Source organism: Ixodes scapularis, unplaced genomic scaffold (assembly GCF_016920785.2).
Source record: "Ixodes scapularis isolate PalLabHiFi unplaced genomic scaffold, ASM1692078v2 PGA_scaffold5__190_contigs__length_132052651, whole genome shotgun sequence".
Taxonomy (NCBI): Eukaryota; Metazoa; Arthropoda; class Arachnida; order Ixodida; family Ixodidae; genus Ixodes; species Ixodes scapularis.
In genome coordinates, this window is record NW_024609880.1 from 93,919,856 (window position 1) to 93,941,011 (window position 21,156).

Below are 21,156 nucleotides of genomic sequence, written 5' to 3' on the forward strand. Positions count from 1 at the left end.
AGTCTGTATATACACCAGATATGGCTGTATATAGGCCGTATATAATCATATAATGTTTGATATGGCCAGATATGGCCCAGATATAAGATTTTCATACGGGATAGAAGACGAAATAAACCTTTTAGTTGCAAGTTAGCGGTGGTCCTGTGTTTTACTTCTCTGTCCCGTCTTTTATGCAGTACTCTTTTACCCTGTCACATAACTGCTTGAGACCGACACGGAAGGACAATACTCGAATACACCAGCGGTTGAGGGCTGTGGCAACATTTTTTTTTTATTTCGCAGTTTGGAAGTGTGAAACATCGGATCGCCGGATATGCATAATAGGACTTTGTGCTAATATAATAGTTCTGAAGTGAAATACGCGAAATGGGAAGAAAGAGAACGAAAATAAATGGTAATCTTAAAAAGAATATGATGCACGACGCATTAACGCAAAAACAATTGTAGAGACGTAATGATATACCCATTACACATAAATAGCCCAAAGGACAGACGAAGATTCTTATATCACTAACTTAAATTACATTTGGCCATAAGTTTGCCTAAACTTGAAACTTCGGGAAATACCGCCTCGGGAGGTTAATGTTACATTCGGCCTTGACGTGCACTTGTTTTTGGCACTCACTTAACAACTTTGTGCTTTCAGTCATGCGCTCTAACATTTTGTTTGCCTGCTATATATCATCGCGAGACTGCTACCTATACTGCGCAAATATACAATTCGATTATCTGCTTTTGCCAGTTTTGCGAACATCGCATTTCATAAGGAAACTGAACTGTTTAACATGGTTTGCATGTGACGTCATCGCACTATGCTGGTGGTATTTCCTTTCCGGAAATATGTGGCGCCCCCATTGTGTGCTTGACGCATTGTGACGTTCCGATGTACGGCACGTGAGATTAATCAGGAGGTAGGGACGAAGTTGACGTTGGTTTAATGTTCTGTGGTTTAATAACACAGAGAAGGCAGAAGGAAAGCAAAACGGAGAATGCGATGAGCTCTTTTTGTGTTCGCAATATTTTTTGGGCGTTCTAAGCTCCTAATTATAAGAGAATGAACCGCGTCGCTACTAAAATATACGAATCGTTCGAGCCGGCACGAGCGTATATCGGAACAGCCCCACAATTCTCACTGCAGCGGAATCGTATGGGATTTTCCGGAAGGCTCTATTGCAATTGCTCTTAGTCAGAAAATAAAAACAGGTAATGCAAAATGCACGCTGCAGAAGGTTTACTTTGAGTACAAGCCATGTATTTGAGAGACAAATTATTCTTGCTTGGAGCAGCGTCGTGATGAACGGCGCGAGAACCTGGCACCACGAAATCGCGCTTTTTGGTTAGAGTATCTTTTGCAAAGATGCTTTTTTCCGGGGCCACGCTTTCTTGTCTATGCCGAAAATGCGGAGCAGAGAAACCGTTACAACACAGTACGCTCTTAAAAGTACCCCCCCCCCCCCCCCCCCCCCCCCCCGGCCCCATCTTTTTTTTTTTCTTACTTTTTTTGTTGCTCCTTTAGAGACTACTTTTTTTTACTGAGGGACTCTCTACTCCGTTTGTGGGTGTTAATTCGGCTTATTAGGATAATTTTCCATCGCTTTTATTTTGCACCCAAAAGTTAACAAGCTACGGAGATGGTCGAAGCTTGGGGGAAAATGTCCCTCCGAGGCCACTAGAATCTTTCTTTTCCGATATCCCTCTCGTACACAGTTGTAATTCTATATAGCATAGGATTAATTAATAATAAATTTCGTAAATGCTTCACGGGGACAACTATCTGAGGCAGTTGAGGAACAACGAAAACATGTTTGGGTGTCTCAATGATGTATAGGCGTAAAATAGGTCGTGCAACAATTTTTGTACTTTCAGTAAATACCAAAAAGAGCTAATCCCTGACTTTGATAACTTGAATAAATAGTAATACCGATGAGACGCAGAAAAAATCAAGGAAAGAAACGATACCCCCCCCCCCCCCCCCCTCACCTCGCAATTCGAACAAGCGGTCGCGTGAACGGACGCTAATAAGAGTAAGGGGTGAGCTTCAGACATTGTTAAGGTTCTACTATTCTCATCTTTAATTGACCACGACCCATTACGCGAGAGTTTCGTGATGCTGTCTGTCATAAACCCGAGCACTCGACTCCGGCTCATGACAAGCGAGTACGCTAGGGTGCAACATGACTTGCGGTGCGAAGTCGTGATGTCATGTGACGTCACGATGTCAACAACGCCAATAAATCTCGTGACGTTCTAAATTTAAATCAATTTGACAAAGTGAGTCACATGAAGTCACTGGGCCAAGTGACGTGACATCACTTGATAGCATGTCTTGACACTAGGGTGCCTTGAGCGCGCTTTTGACTGGTGTGTTTAGAGTCTCATCTCTCTTAACAGCAGTCCCAAAGTGTTACCAAATGACGTCATAAAAGCTTGAGTATTCTGCTGTCGAATGACGCGATTCTGGCGGCTCGTCGAAGGAATGCTGGCGAAAAGCACAAGCGAACTCGAGTGTCGTGGTCGTCATGGCGTCCCAACTTCTGGCTGCCGAAGCTACCGTGAACTGCCGCACTGGAGAGCGACCTGCAGCAGAATAGGCGTCTGCCACATCAACCACCGCTGCTGGGACACCGCCAAGATCGCGACCGGCGACTGCACTACACTTCTATGATGTCATCAAGCGGACATTGAGGGACCACTTTTTTTGGCGCAGTAAACACACCAGTCGGAGACGCGTTCCAATCATTGTACATGACACTAGGCACGTCAAGTGACCACGTGACACATGATTAATCCTACTTCCAAAACAAAAGCGCTACGAGAACCCATAATTTCTCACAGGTAGCAGTTCTTAATATGACGATTTGATCAATATATATAGAAACGCAGCTGCCAATTTCTTATTCTCGAATATTTGTGTTGTGATACTAACAAAAAAATATCCGTGCACCGTTTTGAACCGGTTACCGTTATATTTTTTTTCGGTTCAGTTCCGGTTCAGTTCCAAGATGGCGGCAAAGATTTCGGTTCGGTTCAGTTCCGGTTCGGCTAAAAATAACGGTTCGGTTCCGGTTTTCGGTTCGGTTCGGTTCCGGTTCGACACCCTGGTTCCAGATGACCTTTACTTCACCATTCTTTGGATTTGCCTTGATTTTGTTTCGTGTTGCATCGGAGCGATACACTTTTTAAAAAGGGGGAGTAATGCCGCACGCCTACGTAACCGAGTCGGCATTGCGTTTAACTCGCACACAAGTGGCTCGGGTTCGATTCTCAGCACTGCGTGTCGTTTTATCTTCCTTTATGAAAATAGAAGATTCGAGAAGGTTGGAGAAGTGTCTGGCCTATTCGTCCTAAGAATGTATCGTTCGAGAAGGACCGAGGCAGAATATTCTAGGCTCCCAGGGAGGGCTTAAAAGAAGCTGCGTTGCAGCATACAAGTCGGCCTTGCTCTTGCGCTCGATCGTGCTATGCCACCTTCCTTCAAAGCCTGCGACGCTACCTCTTTGCTCCTTTTGTTTTCGGCACAAGTTCGCCAAATTAAACGTTTAGTTTCTGTTCATTCGTCGCCCCATCACCTGTCATTCGTGACAATATGGCACACTACTTCGAGCCTGGACTTTGTAGTACTTACATTATAAGTTTTGTTATATCTTGTAAGATACCGAGTACTGTCGAGACCAGTTATAACGAAGTCAACGGGAATCGGAAATCACTTCGCTATATCCGCTATTTCGTTATAACCGACTTCGGTTATAACCAAGTGCAAAAAGGAATGGGGAATCGTGACCGCTTCGCTGTAACCGCTATTTCCTTATAACCGACTTCGTTATAACCGGCCTCGACAGTACTATATACTTAATGGGGAAAAAAATTGTGTTGCACTTCTAATACTGGAAGAGGCACTCGAAGTGCTGGTGCAGTAAAATACCGATTGAGCTTGCGTGTTTTCTTTTTCTCAACTTGCTCTGTTATAGTTGTTTTACTCTATACTAGCTAGGGAATTAATTATCTTTTGTCTCCCCCGGACTGCAAAAGACAGGGACGACCTGATGATTTCCGTGGCCCTGGGATATGTCACCCACGTGCTCCTGATGATGTCGCACTTCCTGGACGTTCCCCTGCGCTATCCACTCATCCACTACGGGACCAACTCGTCGGTGCGCGACAATCTCGTCGAGCATTTCTCTGACAAGGAACGAGAGTGAGTGCCTTCATATTCCTCCACACCGAATGTCTGTTCCATCGTGACGTTATTGATAACACGTGACTGCGGTCTTTTCTCTTTCCCTCCTGTCACATACCATAGGTTTCCTCTGTACCTCAAGGGAAAGGAGAAAATGTTGTTCAACTACAGCGTGTACCTCCTTAATCGGAACATTGCTCAGGTAAGTGTAGAGGTGTCTTTTTTAATTTCTTTTTTTTTTGTTTTAACGCACTGCAGCTTAGAGCATGTAGAGTAAAAGCTTGCGCTGTGGAACCTAGAGATGCTGGGTTCAATCTCCGCCCCTACCCATTTCTATCTGAATGAGCATCGTACCGGTGCGCAGTCGGAACAGACTGGTTTCCTGTTGTCTAAACATACAGCACACAATTACTTTACAGTACGTGCTACAACAGTCCTTTGTGCTTCTTAGGCATACCTACCAGTTTTCCAAAAATGCTTTGGTCCGAAATAGCAATAGAGTGCAAACTTTGTCAAGAAATAATGGGGCTTGTGTTGATTGCAGACGCAGAAAACGGCCGGATTAGCTGTTGCAGCTCACATTGTTTGGGGGGAGTACTTCTTTTAGAAATGTCTTTTTAATTGGAATGAGAACAACTTGTGACTTTCTGTTTCTTCACCCATTTGGGCATCCCAGAACATGTTAATACTAAGTGTGTTGTTGATTTTCCCGCTATTGTCATGACCCTACAGCAAGGGAAGTTACAGAGTGTACCCACGGTTGAGAGGTATATTTATGAGGGATGCTGAGATACGACCACGGTGCAAGAAAGACTGTTTAGGTGATGAAACTACTCCGACCAATGTGGTCAGATAATGTGCGGAGGCCGGCCTCAAACCCGGAGTTGCCCGATTGCGCCGATGTAGAGGGCGCTGCAACTTGGGTGGCTGGGAAACCTTCAGCTCTTCCTGGCATGCGCTCCGGCCGTGTTACTGTCAGGATTGTTTTCAGGGTTTCTTTATCATTTAGGGGCCTGAAAGCATCGTCGGCGAATGTGAAAAGTTGTTACGGACGTTGTTTTAGGTAGTGACCATGGTGGAAGCTACGAAGAGCTGAAAGAATGCAAACTGGGCACAGCGGTCTCTCCTGTAGTGATCTGGCGGGCGGGCTTTTCTCCAGTGCCTTCGAACCACGGCGCATGCTTCTAACTGTGTTTTAATTTTGATCTTCAACGGTACGGGAAATAGCGGAGCCGTGGTGTGTACCCTGTCGACAGTTACCAATCCCGTAACTTATTCTGCTACTCCCTGTTCTTCGTTGTTGGTTTGCATGCCTGACGGTTCTCTTGCTTTTACCGTGCTCGCCTCTTAAAGCTATGGACAACGGGTGTGGAATGCACCAGTTGTGCACTTGTGCATATGCTTGCAGGGCATTTCTAGTTGTATTTGTGAAAGCAGCCGAATTGAGGTGTAAATTACTTGGAATCAGCGTGGTAGATGTCGTGACGCTTGGTAACAACAGCTACCATGCCGCTGCCACCAACCCACCTCTCGGAGCTCTATCGACCTTTAAAGAACGAAAAACAGCTTTTGCCTGCATGTTTTAGTTTTCATTTTAAAAATGGACAAAGATTGAGGTTTTCGGCACCTCTCAACTTCTTCACCATCTTCCCAGTCACGTGCGCTGTGACGTCAACAGGGTTTGCGCGGGGTTCCGGTGAAGCTCTCTCTCTAGAGCCATCAGTCTGCAGCGAGAACTTATCCGCTCGCGACCGTGTGACCACATGCTGGCGGGCGCCGCGCGAACAATATGGTGAAAGGAGGAAAGTCTCATCCGGGTCTGGCCATACCCATCCGGCCCTGTCCCCCTCCCCCTCAGGCTTCCGGCGGTTGTTCGCTGTTCACGGTAGCAGATAGAGCTGACGGTTTTGAGGACCTAGGATAGATGGCACCTCTAAAACACCAGATAATAAAAGTTTTGTCGATGATACCAGCTTTTGACGCATTTATATTTATATTGGAACAACAAGATTTATAGAAAAGTTTCCTTTTATCGAGCAGGTATTCGCACAACTTGCTATCTTTCTACAAGACCCGCATCGACGTCATGCCGCGTGTTTCTCATGGCCGCCGCTCGCAGCTGCTGGTCGAGGAATATTCTAATGTTTGACTCGTGATTATGCGGCGGAATCGCAACATTTCGAAGGAAGTAGGTGTGTTTTCTGTCCTTTGTGACAAGGTGAACAATGTCAAAAGTAGAAGATGCCAATTCTTTCAACGTTAAAATCATTGCACAGCTCTTTTAATCTCATTCACATGGCATCGTAAATTTTTTTTTTTTTTAATATCACCTTTATTAACGGTTTTGTGGTTCATCCGCAATAACACCAGAAACGTTCTGCAGTGAAGCCAATATCAAATCGAATTTTCGGTTCATATTTATTGTGATGGTCTCTTTTTGTGCTTTTCCGATGCTGCTACTCCCATTACGTAAAGCTGAAGACTTGATTGTTAAGCCTCTGGTGAATGTCATCCCCTTGCTCCTTCATTCTTTTTGGGAAATGAGTGATTCAGTGGAGCCTTAGAGTGACTCTTGTTTGTGTGTAAGGGTGAAAAGGTCTGGCTGAAACATGCAACATCAAAGACAAATTTAAGGGCTTACTTGCATAACCTGCGAGGACATCTGGCACACCCCAGCAGAGGACTGAGGATTAATTTCGACTACCTCGGGATCTTTTGACTTGCAACCAAAAGCTTGGTTACATGTGCCTTCTTCGCAATAAGACTCCGTCGTATTGCGGGCACCTCAGTCGGCATTCGAACCCGCTACGTGGGGATCTGTAGGCCGGTGCTTTACGTCGGAGCCACCGAGGCAGCAGCATGCAATATCAACTGGTGTTCTACTAAATACTCAACATTTGAGCAGAAAACATGTTTATTTGTGAAGGTAAGAAACAATATTGAGTGCAGCAAGGGACAAGTCAAATTATGAAAGCAGTTAAAACGATTGTGTCGTTTACGAAAATCTGTCCACATTCTGTAGTGTCGGCTTAACGGCAATAGGGAAATGCAGCCAATACAGTGTACTGCGCTGACTAGATTTTTCCCCTACGGCATACTTTACTTGCTTCCACCACAGTGTGATTTCCCACTTCTTAACATTTTCACTGTCATCTTTAAAATTTTAGGATATCTTCCATGAGCACAATTTTGACAGAATGTTTTTTTGCTTCTTTCTTCAAACTTTGGTTAATATGCTTACTCTGTTGCCTCATCCGCATGCTTACAAAGTAGTGCAACACATGAGCAACTGTCTCTTCTTTGTGTTCGGCAGGTGGAAATGTTACTATATATCAAGTACGCCCTTAATTGTCTCCCAGTAAACAGTCTGGCATTTTTTATTTTTTTTTTACAAAACTCTCTTGTTTTCTTTAGCAGGTTAAACAGATTTTGGTTTGAATGAACTAGGCCTCCCCTCTTTTTGATGCTCGTCAGCGCTGCCTCAGCAGACATGCTAGGCTCGATGCTGAAGGCAGAACAGCATGTGGTGCATCTCGTCGCCTTTTTCAATTTCCTGCTAAATAATACGGTATGCAATCTGCGACATTACTCCTTCAGATTTCTTTTCGTAGAAAACATCCTCACACTCGCAGTCATTAACAGAAATCAGATTGTCCAGTTTCTTCTTCACCTGGTCGAAAAAGGGGGGAAATGACCTGCTCTTGTCATCTGTGCTGTTGAGGGCTCTGAGGTCCGATGAGTCAAGTAAAGGTTCCTCTCCTTCGACCACTCTGCAGTTTCCAAACTTTTGAAGTTTTAGAAGATTGTAGTAGTTACTCAACGTCTGGTACAGTTTTAGAAATGTTGGCATTGATGAATGGTCATTCTGACTGTCTGCCATTCTGATTTTCCCAAGGAAACGTTCAGTAGCATTCTGGTCCATTTTGCTTGTGAGGATGAATTTGAAGTTGTGCTTTTCCAGCAGGAGCTCGGAGAGTTCTCGCATAGATTTCAGGGTGACACAAAGTCCTGACGTGCCCGTTTGTTAAGAGCGTGTCCTTAATGATCGCACCACTCTTCACTTTCTTTTTTCATTTGTCAAGCCATTCCGCACCATGGTTCAGGATAGCAAGGTCCAGGCTATTCCTGACAATGCCTTCATCTGGATAACGACGATTCATTGCGTCGAACAAGTCATTCAAGAACAACGTGAACTCTTCGGTTCCTTCACTGTTCGCCCGACTGTACGCACCATGTCTTCTGTAAAATCGAATTCCTGAAGCCATGGAGTGATTAAACACTTGCGTAGCAAGCTTGACACATTTTCTCGCAGGTACTAGGGAAAAATAGGTGCATGTGTAATCTTGGGACGTGCCTTTAAACCTCCAGCTACAACAAGGTCTTCTTTGTAGACAACAGCGTAGTCCTCCCACTTTATCTGCTGTCTGTCCTTCTTCAGGTACCTCTGCTGTTTAAGCTGAAATCAGATGCACTTGAACAGGTGCGGTGCATCAGAAAAGGCAGACACCTTCCTATCGGGGTTACCGTATTTATTCGAATATAGGTCGACCTTTTTTTTTTTTTCGGAAATGTTGTCAAAAATTAAGGGTTGACCTAATTCGCGACCAAAATTTGAAACCCTACCGAGGGTATGGAGCTATCAAACACCTAGCCGGCGTCGCGGTAGAGCCGCGCGGCTTCTTGTTTCAAAAAGCTTTTGATGCACAAAAACAACCGAACAGCAGCAGCCGACAGCCCGTGGCCGCCGGCTACGGCTCTCGCGCACATTCCCTCGGCGTCGGGTTTCGCCATCATGCCTGTAGCGTTCCCCTCGCTGGGCAAGGGGGAAGGGGAGGGAGAGGAACGCGATGCGCCATGCACTTTGCCCTCCTATGCGCTCCATTCCTCTCCCTTGCAAACGCGCACAAAAAATAAAACAAAAAAAAAACGGAGGTACTTTATAGTCGGTTACAAGTCAAGAAGGTAGGAGAAGCTCCTCCCATAAGCGTGATGCGCCCGTTTCAAATCCCTCTGCAGTCGAAAGAAGAGTTCCCTGGAAACACCCCTTGTTCCGCGTCAATGGATAGATAATGGCTACAGAGTGATGCCAACTTGTCTCCGACCCCCCCCTTTTTAAGAAAGTGACCTTTGTATTCATCGGAGAGGGGGAGCCGAGCCCCTGAAAGCAGCCTTTGTATCCATCGGAGGGGGAACCTAACCCCCCCGTAAGTCGTATTTGTTTCCATCGGAAGGGGAAAACTCTAACCTCCCTCTCGTGGCTTCCACAACGCTAAGTCACAGCCGAAATATGAAGCAAATATTCACAGGAAGGCAAAACCCTCTCCCACGTTGGCCACGACGTCACGAAAACGAAGGGACACTATTGGATGCGGAGGTGGCGGAGGGATATATGAATCCCTTTGAGGGGCATTTGCCGCTACCTTCTTGCCCTGTAACTTACTATAGTTTTTTTTTTTTTTTCGGCGGGTCGCGTGTTGCTCACGGGGCTCGCAGCGTTGCTCATGTCTTTGTATTTGGTCTTTCGTTGCTCGCCCGTCTCCACCTTCTTTCGTTTCTTCTTGTCATTTTACAACGGTGTCAGTTAGGTATTGTTGCCCATTTGTGAGGATGTCTACCAAGCTGACGAAGCTTCGGACGATGATATGTCCGGAAGTTCTGACGATGAATAAGTTTTTGACATCGCCCTGTGATTTAGCTGAGAGTGCTGTAAATAAAGGTTTGTTTCTTTTGCCCTAACTTTCCCCTGTTCCTTAAAAAAAAGAAAAGTCGACCTATATTTGAATTATTTTTTTTTATTCTCGGTGGGCTCAATAAATAGGGGTCGACCTATTTTCGGGTAAATACGGTAGTTGGGTGTGTGAATAAGTTGCAACAGCCATCGAGTCCTCCACTAATGCCCAAGATTTTCCACATTCTTCTGTTGGTGGATGCTTCATCACTCACAAAACCGTGACATTTTGCACCAGCGTTTTTATAAGTGAAATGGCTTGCACCAGAAGCTGTGCAAGCACAGTGCCTTTTGTTGCACTTTTAGCAACAAAAACTCCAATAGGCTGCAGGTAACTTTCTTCGGACGGACAAAACAGAAAGACCAAACCATGATCTGCAAGTTCATCAGAGTGTTCAGTGTCTGAAGTCCACTCTACATAAGTCATTGTCTTCTTGTTGACAGGCTTGCTCTTCCTGACTTGAATTTCGTCAAACATGATCATGCCATGTCGTTTGAAGTCATCCTTTTTGTCCATTTTTCAGCTGTGCTTGCACAGAAGCTGTGCAAGCACAGCTGATTCTGTGAAGATAACTGACTTTACTCCTAAGCCACCAAGTACCTGTACAGCCCAAGCTTTGCTGGGAAGGGGAAGGCTGGATGCAGAGCTAAACAGGAGTGAAAATGTGAGGTGTTCTTCCCCGAGGTGTCCGCAACCAGTTGGCGCAGGAGGCTGCTTGTCAGTCGGTCGAGCGTGACGTGGCGCTCCCGAACAATCTTGTTCCAGCGAACCACGAGTCGAGCCATCGACCTGTGTGGTAAAAAAACTGGGGCTTTTCAAGTTAAATGGGAGATCCGCTGGTTTTTCATTTGTGTGAAAGCAATACAGTTCTCTTTGTCATCATCTACAAAAACCACATCACAAATATTGCAATGTAATTCCGCCTAAAAGATTCGTAAAATTGCTGTCAAAGTTTGACAAGCATGAATCCGCTAGTTTTGCATGTGGTTGTGCGTTCAACAATGCGAGGATTACTATTGGATAACGTTCACCAAGGATTGTGAATGAATTGAAACAATGGTTCGCCGAGGGTTGTGATTGAGAGGAGAAAACGCGATCGAAACTCCTGGCGCTTTTCGCGGTACGTAGAGAAGGAGTCTCGACCTTGCCGACGACAAAAAGACGTGGTGCGCTTTTCGTCGTCGACGTACAATGAAATATTAGCTACTGTGTGAAGTTTAGCTTATCGAGAGGCTTTTCGTGTTGTTTGATATCTTTTATACACAAGGTGGAGAAGACGAAAGATGATTGGTGCAGCCAAAGCTACTGCCGGACGTCGCCACGTTTCCTATCGTCATGGTTCCTACGCGGCATCTTGAGCTTGGCGTAGACACCGTGGGCTTGTAGTAAGATCTGTTGCACTACGCCCCGTGTTTCAATGCATATTTAGGTGTGATCGCTGGGAAAAAGTGCAAAGGCGAAGACTCTCTGTTGTGTCATTGGCTGCTCCCAATACAAATTGAGCAGCATATTTATGTGCGATTTACTAAATATCAGCTTTACGAATCCTTACAAAATATGCCTTTGGTAAAACACCAGTTGGTGCGTTTGTTTTTCACGGAAGCCGTCGAATGCAGCGATGAGATGTGTTATGCGGACTATGTGATGATGTTTGTGCAGCGCATGTACGGCGTGATAGATTACGAGGGTGATTCAATAAATAAGGTGAATTTTCTTGTATAAGGACTTCTAATACAGATAGAGGCTTACTTTTTCTTTTCTTTTTCTACATAGTCTCCCAGCACTGTCACACACTTTTCCCATCTGTGCAGAAGCTTCCGTATTCCCTCAGCATAAAAATCTTTGGACTGATATCTCAGCCAGTCGCTCACAACATTTTTGACTTCATCGTCACTTTCAAACGTCGTGCCTCTCATGAACGCTTTCAAGGGACCAAACAGGTGAATGTCTGAAGGGGCAAGGTCTGGGCTATGAGGGGGATGAGGGAGCAGTTCTCAGCCCAGCTCGTTGATGGTCTGCACCGTTAGGGCTGCTGTGTGAGGCCTTGCGTTGTCGTGATGCAAGATGACTCCTTTTGACTGATGACCTCTGCGTTTGTTCTTCATGTCTTTCTTGACCTGCCTCAGCAGTTCACAGTAGTTGGCACTGTTCACAGTGCTTCCTTTTTCAAGGAATGAAATGGGGATTGGGCCTTGCATATCCCAAAAAACGGTGAGCATCACCTTCCTAATGGACCGCTGTGACTTGAACTTCTTCTTCACTGGAAAGCCTTCGTGCTTCCACTCCACGGACTGTCGTTTAGACTCAGGCTCATGGTGCCAAACCCATGTCTCGTCAGATGTGACCATCTTCTTCAGAAACTCATCACCATCTTTCTCATAGCGGGAAAGACACTGCTGGGACAACTCGATTCTCCTCTGTTTGTGCTCCGCAGTAAGCATCTTTGGCACCCACCTGCTGCTGACCTTCGAGTAGCCAAGGTCATCATGGACAATTTTGTGTGCTGTCTCCACAGATAAGCTCAAAGTCCTTGCAATGCCATCCACTTTCACCGTTCTGTCAGACTGAATAAGGTCATTGACTGATTCGATCACCTCAGGAGATCTCACTTCTGTAGGCCTCCCAGGCCTGTCTTCATCCTCAACACTGCTCCATCCTTCTTTAAACAATTTAGCCCACTTGTAGACATTTTTTTGGCTGAAACATGTGGCACCATACACAGTTGACATTCTCCTATGAATTTCAACAGGTTTGCACCGTTCAGCAACCAAAAACTTGATAACTGACCGCTGTTCAATCCTGGAGCATGCTTCTTGGTCGGCCATCTTTGTTACTTTGTAAAATTCTCACAGTTTTTTTTTGTAATCTGCATAAGAAATTAAATCCACGTGGAAAAGTATTAAAACAATAAAAATAACAAAAAAGTAAGCTTCTATCTGTATTAGAAGTCCTAATACAAAAAAATTCACCTTAATTATTGAACCACCCTCGTATGTGACCCTTTGTATATCACGGAGGATGCATGTTTGGTGTGCCAAAGGAAAAATGTTCTCCGTCTTAGCCAATGTTTTGGTTTGCGATCATGGTTTAAGTAAAATTGCACAAAAAATATTTTATTTTTCGCAAAACAAACAATTGAGGATTGTTCTTGAATGCTTCTCAGAGCAAGATCACCCGATTTCGAGATACTGGATCACCCACTATCTCGAAATTGAGTGGAGTCGCCCTTTAATTGACAGTTCTGTATTAGAAGAGAGAAAGTGAAAATATGCACTGTTCTCTTACCTTTCCGCAACCAGTCAGTGCAGGAGGCTGCTTGTTAGCCGGTCAAGTGTGGCATGGCGTTAGGGAACCACGAGTCGAGCAGACAACCTGTGTGGTAAAAGAACGGAGCGCTTGAAGTTAAAAGATGGTTCCATTATTAGAAGAGAGAAAATGAAAATGTGCACTTTTTTTCTCTTACCTGTCCGCAACCAGTCGGAGCAGGAGGCTGCCTGTCAGTCGGAAGAGTGTGATGCGGCGCTCCCGAACAATCTTGTTGTTCCAGGGAACCACGAGTCGAGCGGTCAACCTGCTTGGTAAAAGAACAGAGTGCTTTAGTTTAGAGACTGTTCCTCTACTAGAAGAGAGAAAGTGAAAGCGTGTGGTGTTCCTCTCTTACCTATCGTAACGATGATGCAATGCAGCTAAGATAAAGACGTCTCTTACATGACCCTGCTGCTGCTTGTGGATCATGTTCTGGATACAGCATGGGTGATGCAATGCTGCCGGGATCAAGGCGTGCCCTCTTACACGATCCCACTGCTGCTTGTGGATCATCATGTTCAGGATCACGGTGTTGAGGATATACCACTACCGCTGACGATACGGCACTAGTTGAGGAAGCCTGGATGGACTCCATGGACACTTAAGTGGCAGATGGCTTAGGATGACGTTTACAAACATCCGTCGGGACAGGTACTCTTTTTCGAGGTGGTTTTCTGGGCTTTTCGTGCCGCGTTAAATACTTCGGGCATCCCGGAAAAATGCTGGGTATAGCGTCCACTGACAGCACGGGCTTCTTTGGGGCACCCAGAAGAACTTTACTATCCAACTCTGCATAATGCAGTCCTGACAAGATCTCGGCGAGAAAATGCTTGGCGCAGACATGGTCACTAGACAACAATCTCCGATCAGCTCTTGGGATTGCACAACACCACTGTTTCAGGCGAGCAGGATCCAAAGATCTGACACTGGCTCCACACAGGACCGGTAGTCCAAATTGCAATTCTGAACAAAGCAATGCTTGCCCATTTTACAACATGGCTGCAACTACCTGCGTATCTCTGAATTGTTTACTGTGGCTCCGTTCCTCGCTTCCATCGTCGTCAGTACCTCAAGCTACACACAAAGCACATTTCCAGCTTCGTGTACAATGTTATTAGGCCACTAAATTAAAACAAAACCCACTGAAAGCGTTCCAGCATTTACATCGTCAACGCACGCACAATAGAGAGTCTGTGGTTTTGGGCAGTTTTGGGCACTTCATGTTGCAGCGCCCCCTATGTCGATGCTGTCCGGGTGGTCCGGGTTCGAGGCTAGCTCTGAACATTATCTGGTTGCGTGCGCCTGTTGTAGAGCGTGGCCAGTGTCATCACCTAAACAGTCTTTCTTACACCATGGTTACGACCAATGTTTGAAGCTAGTCCGAACAGGATATGAATGTGGCAGCCGCTGGTGCATGCTGTCCTGAAGAATATGTTACGTTTTAAGAAATATATTTGTGTACTTAGTGGACCGCACATTTGGTGCACAACCGTACACAGAGGCCGTGTCGGCAATGATTCCACACTCCCCTAAATGTTGGCCACAAAGTTCAATCTCTGGTTCAATGTAGGTTTTGAAGATTTAGCTGTTCTCTAAGTTGGGAAGTCTGATGTTCCACTGCGCCAATGCCAAGCCGACGGGACCTTAACACATTGCTCAATAAATATCAGTCCAACTAAGTGCCACGGCTGGCAGAGTTCTGCATGCCACTGGTGCTGACGTAATATAAATGCCTGCATAACTTTAAATTTGGTTTGCACTTCCAGCTAAGATGCAACTGCAACCTTGCCACAAAGGACCTGCGGTTTACGTTGCATAACTTGCACGGACTTTTCGAGCACTACAGCATCAAGGCGTAAGTATGAACCCGATTCTTTACAGCTTTTTGTGCCGCCAAAGTGTGGCAAATGTCTACAACTGACTTTACAACACCATTTTTTTCCTTGGCTTTTGGTTTGCAAACTTTGGTATACAGCAGCGGTAGCGGCCAAGTGAGTAGCTCGGCACTGCTGCCTGCCCCTAGCCATTCCGTTCCTGTTCCGATCCAGAACAACAACCACCATGATGTTACAGACAACTTGCCATCGTCGGACGAGGTATGCCTGAATTGGGAGTCAAAGCATATCATCCTTATGTGTGAGAATCGGAGAAATGTAATCTTTCAAGCTAGAGAGAAGTCATTTGGAAGAAGGAATAGATAGTGATAGCAGTGGCATTCACGGTCCCTGTGCTAGGATTAAGAGCTCAAACTGTCTGAAAAAGAGCTCAAACTGAAAGGTCTCTTTTTTGTCAGAATTTTGTTTAATACTAGTTGTTTTAATCGTGCACGAACACATAACCAGAGCAGAAACCAAATTTCAATTACCAGAATGTTGACTTTTGCAGTTTTTTTTATAGTAATTAGTCTCTAAATTGAAACCTGTGCACAACATTCAATTACATCCGGGGAGTGGAGAGGCTGAGGAGACGTTTGTTCCTGAAAGTTCAACCTTCGTTGGATTCTAAGCATGTAAACTGCCTTGCTCAATCCTGCAGTAAAGAGACCATTTTCTTGTAGAGCTTTTACCTCTTCCTCGTCATTTGCTGAGCTTGTTCTGTGGGTTGCTTCAGTTAGTTATCTACATTCTCTATGAGAATGTAAATAACTAACTTTATTTTTAATACAGAATCTGTCTGGTGAGTCGTTTCCTATGAGCAAATCGTCGTGTACGAGTGTCATGTCCAAATGCCTGGAACAAGCGCAGTTAACGAACGTCATGAACAAACGTCATGAATGAATATCATGAACGACTGACGTGGTAGGAGTGTTGCATGACATTAAGATTATATATAAAGCTTCTATTTAACAAGCTTGAGCCCTACCGGGGCTTGAACCTGGGTCGGTGCGGTGGCAGTGGGTACTATACTCACTGGCAAAAGCGGCACGACGTCACACCGTGTGACTACTCGACTCATTGACGTCACACATCGCGCAAAAGCCATGTAACGTAGCACCCGTGCGGCGCGCTCGTTCTCTTGGTCTCGCCCTGGCTAACATCTGCGGTGCACAATGAAAAAAACTAGCACGATTCACACGGAGTGTGGTGTGTTTTAGTGTCCCCCGCGCCTGTACGGTGCACGGAACAGATTCTGTACTTCTTGGTCTTCGCCGGCATGATCAAGCAAATTTTTTATGTGCGAGGAAATACAGCATGATGAACATCAAGTTCAGCTTAAGCCAGGTTGCTCCTTTGGCATTTTACTTTCTGTTTGCATGGTTACTGAACTCCGGGACGGTAGTTATTGGCAAGTAGGACAAGGGATGAAATACCTGGGTGTAGGGCACATAAGAAAATGCTGCATATATATCCTTTGGAGCTTCTGTTCACATAAACGTGGTGTGTGAAGTTAAACAAAACAAATATATGTGACCGAACTTCCAGGGGGGAAGTATGTTGCTTCCGGTTGGCTATTGTTCGTGCTTGTTTTTGGGCACCCTTGGCGAGTAGCGCATACTTAAAGAGTCTCACTGCCGAGGACTAACTGTGGTACCTCCTGAAATATACTTATATGGGATCGACTGCCTTCCTCATTCAATAGGTGAAAAGAGAGAGCACTTGTTCCTCAAAGAAATGACAAATCTGCCGATGCTATCGGGTGTGAATCTTGTCGACTACCTATTTGAGCCACCTGGTCCACATATCTGAGTACGACATAGAACCTACAAGCCCACGTTCATCTATTTTGTGAACGGGAGAGCATTGGCGATTGACACCTACACCCCCCACGAGTTGAAGATATGCGCCGAGCTTTCCCGCAGGGGTCGCCGAGTTGGGCCTTGGACTTAACAATCTTCTGCAAGTTTTACAGCGAAGCTGTGATGCGCTAGGATCTGGGAAAAAATGTGTCCGCAGATGTTGACAGAAAATTCCCCATTGGTCGTGGCAAGTAAGAATAAATTAAAAGTGAAAGCCGTTTACAACTCCCTGTAACGCCAAATTGGAGCGCAGCTCTTGAGGAGGAGGGAAGGGTATTGAGGGGGGGGGGGTAGACCCCTCCTCCTCCCCTCATTCTTTAATATGCTCCGGGTGGGTCACCTGACCTCGGGGGGAGGGGGTCACGTGACCTCGGGGGGGGGGGGGGGGATGTCGCGTGACTTCGGGGGGGTGGGAGGGGGGCATGTGACCTCGGGGAGGGGGGCATGTGACCTCGGGGAGGCGGGCCACGTGACCTTGTGGAGGGGGTCGCGTGGGGGTCACCTTGTGGGTCACGTGACCTTGAGGTGACCTTGGGAGGGGTCACGTGACCTTGGGGTGACCTTGGTTACGCCGCCGGCGACACCGCTCAAGCCGGAAACGGGCACCTAAGAGCTGCGCTCTAAAAGAAAAAGAGGGGGCAACCAGCATGAGTCAGCCTTCTTTGTCATCATTAGATAGTGAGGTCGTCATCCCTTGTTGTCATCTCTAGGCATTGTCCTCGAAGTCGTCCGAGAAGTCGTCCTAGGTGTCGTCCTCAAGGTGGTCCTAGAAGTCTTTGAGGTTTTCCTAGAAGTCGTCCTTGAGGTCGTCCTAGAAGTCGTCCTTGAGGTCGTCCTAGAAGTCGTCCTTGAGGTCGTCCTAGACGTCATCCTGTAGGCATCGTCCAAGGCGTCGTAAAAATAGCAGCTTCGCTGGTCCTCCATCTTCACGTGAAGTGGAAGGGCTCCACAATTTTTGTTACGCTTCCTTCAGCGCAACATGAATAGCTTGCTTTTGTATTCTAGGTTTCTTTCCCAGAGCACCGCGTCAGCTTGCATTTATACGTGCTGTAATGGTCTGGCTGGCACCTGCCGTTGTACGATGATGGACGGTGCCCACCTACTTCGATGTGCTGGCGACAGATGGCGCAACGCGACAAACACGAGGATGAGGTCGCTGCATCCTCGCATTTGTCGCGTTGCGCAGTCTGTCGGCAGCACATCGTTGTAGGTGAGTACCGTCTTGTTAGTTGTGATCACCAAAGCTCTTCAGCGTCAGTGGCGTCCCTCGTCTAGAGATAATCGAAAGGACTTCACTTGTGACATTTTGTTTGTGCCATGTGTATCGGCAACTTCAATGCATGAGACTGGGGTACTTTTAAAGCGTAGCTCTTGCGCAATTGCTTGCTAGTGAACAAAGAGCCGTGGTGCGCCCACCCAAACATGAGGTAAACATAGGTGAACCAAAAGTACCTCCCCCCCTCATGGTGGCCGGAAGTGGTGCGAACATCCTGTATAAACCCGTTCAGTAAAACAATTATCTGCTTATATGTGCATGAACATTTTTTAAAGTTTTGTTTTTATAAATATGAAAAGATTGCATATAGTACTCAAAGTGAGATTTGCTTTGGAAAATTTGCTGGTTTACAACTAATAGTTTCCTTTATAATATAGATACTTTTTTTTTTTTCACAGCTGTAGCTGTTAGTGTTTCTTCCCGGAAAAAAATGTGCATGTATGAAAGCAAAGCCCCACTCTACAGTAGAGGCACTTCTCTCTCCCTCTCTCCCCATCGTTCCTCACACATGGCAAGGCTTCTCGCTCTGCCCCCCTTCCCCCCTCTAGGCCGCTGCTGTTCCGAATAACCCAGGTGATTACGGGGATAACGCTCTCCCTTTCTCCCCACAACCTCTCCGCCAGCCGCCATTGCGAAATACCCACCTAGTCACACTGTATGGACACGCTCCCTCGCCTCCCCTTTGCCGCCACCCAAATTATGCACGCGAGCTGTACTGTAGAGATGCGGGAGCACCTGTACAGAACAGCTCACTCACATACTTTCGCTTCTTCCACCACAGGCTTGGTCACGGGTGCCCCCATTCCAAAAGAGCCTATCAACAAAAAAGAAACCATGTCTCTGCAGTGGCGTAGCCAGAAATGTTTTTTGGGAGGATGGCTGAGGTGGTTGGGATGTCCATCACTTGGGGTGTGGAGGGGAAGAAGAGGGCTCAAAATGCATGTGTATAAAGTATTATGGGGTCGGCTGGATTTTAGGGGTGGGGGGGGGGGGGTGCTGAAGCCCAGTAAGCTCCCCCCTGACCAGGGTGTAAGATAGACAGGTGGGGAAATGAGAGACAAATGAGCGACCAAATTGTGTCCCCCTCGGTTTTCTCTTTTTCTGTGGCGCCATCTATGTGGAGCACCGCGAACTCTCACTCCGGGTGGGCGAACGGTGGCGACCGGCTAAACTGACGGAGATGGTTTCTCGTGGATTTTCAATGGAGGACTGTCGTGCTCTCGGTTTATTTTGCGCACTCTCCCATAAAGTTCCACACAAATTCGATTCCAATTTTTTTCTTCTCGCCGCAGCGCCATCTGTCGCAAATCGGGGGTATCCGCGAGCAGACGAGTACACAATCCGGTCACGGCGCTGCGGTAGGTTTCTATGGGCCGTTTCCCCACCTGTCTATCTTACACCCTGCCCCTGACTATGCTACTACATCTCTGTGTCCTCCAATGCATGCAACATCTCGCGCAATCGTTCCACCAAAGCACACATCTCCTCGTACATGTCTCCTACATCAATTGCGCTGAAAGCAAAAAACCCATTACAAACATTGTAGAGCACACTGGCTGAAGGATTCTTTCAATGTGCCTTTCCACAGTGCAGCGGCTGCCGCTGTCAATCGCAGCACACTTTGTGTGGTCGTTTGCAATTTTTTACGTATACAACCACTTTTGACAACTAACAAGAATGTTTACTTATTTTATATGCACTTGTAGATCATTCTGATGAATCCTTCACTTAGCTTGAGCATAGAGCATCACATCCGTTGGCCTATTGCACGACTGAAGCAAAGAGTGGAAGAGCCAACCCTTTCTGCATTTACATACCTCAAATACAGACACATCAGAGATGTCACCGTGTTGAGCAATGACGGGGCAATGCGGAGGGCAAGTTCGTCTGCTTCTTGCGCAGGGGGTAGTGGTGACGTCAGAGCGCCGAGCCCTGATTGGCTGATCGCGACCCCCTATCTGAGCGTCGTCTGTTCCTTTGCAACGTCGTCTGCTCGCAACGTCGTCTGCGTCTGTCTTACCGTTCCTGCGACTTTCGGAAGGCCAGATTCACGAAACGACCTTACGCCAAAAATGTGCGTAAGACAGAACTTAAGAACGAATTCGTATTCACGAAACGAAATTTTTGTAAGTTTTGCGCAGTTTACGACGAAATCCTGCGACAGCTCTGAAGCTCGCATGGCCGACAGCGTCGCGGTCGCGACGACCCACTGACGTTTATTTTTCTATGTGCGCTTCTCACGCGTCCCGACTTCAAGCAGCAAGAAAAAAGTAAAAAGTACTTGAAACAGACCACGACGAACAAGAACACTGGATCCACAAACACCCGGGAAAACCTCCAACGGCCACGATTCCACCAAACGCGACCAAGCGAGCTTTGGCAGTTAGGCCTAGCAGGCACTCCGCGACTCGGCGACCGTCTGCCCACGACCGGCTGGCGTGCTGAATGGAATATGCCCGCGCGACCGTTGTGAATCCTTCCCGTATTATACTTTGATCGCTGACCTCAATTTTAGATTAAGAGGTCAATTTCTTCCTCTTATTTCCCGAGGCAACGGTGACTCTCGCCGATGAAAAAGCGGTGAATCTCCGACAGACGGAGGAAAGGTAAAGCAGCCATCGCTTTGACTAGCAGACGTAAAGCAGACAACGTTAACTGCGCCAACCCACCGACGCCGTTAAAAATTGAGGAGTCTCGCCGCACACGAAAGGAGGGAAAAAGTATTCGGGAGGGAACTTGCGGACACTAACACGCTCACTCTCGGTTCTTAGCAAACAAACCTCGGCGCCTCAAGACACCTCGCCACCTTTGACTTCCCTCCTTGATGCGCGTCTGCTAGTTGTTAGACAAAAACAACGTACCGCTCGAGCTATTTCGTCTGCCCTCTCTGAAAGGTGAAGTCGAGCTCGCTTGTAAAGTCGCAGGAACG

At 46.5% G+C, this 21,156-nt stretch overlaps 1 protein-coding gene across 2 annotated transcripts in view; it reads left to right on the forward strand.

The window, feature by feature from the left end:
- Positions 1 to 21,156, forward strand: part of LOC120837943 (UV radiation resistance-associated gene protein) — a 41,038-nt gene that overhangs the window by 18,152 nt on the left and 1,730 nt on the right. The window contains exons 11-14 of one of the 2 annotated variants that reach the window (XM_040207593.3): positions 4,033 to 4,198; positions 4,304 to 4,382; positions 14,982 to 15,070; positions 15,191 to 15,311. In XM_040207593.3, coding sequence (XP_040063527.2) covers positions 4,033 to 4,198; positions 4,304 to 4,382; positions 14,982 to 15,070; positions 15,191 to 15,311 — 455 coding nt within the window. The remainder of the gene's footprint in view (positions 1 to 4,032; positions 4,199 to 4,303; positions 4,383 to 14,981; positions 15,071 to 15,190; positions 15,312 to 21,156) is intronic. The other variant, XM_040207594.3, reaches the window with a different exon arrangement.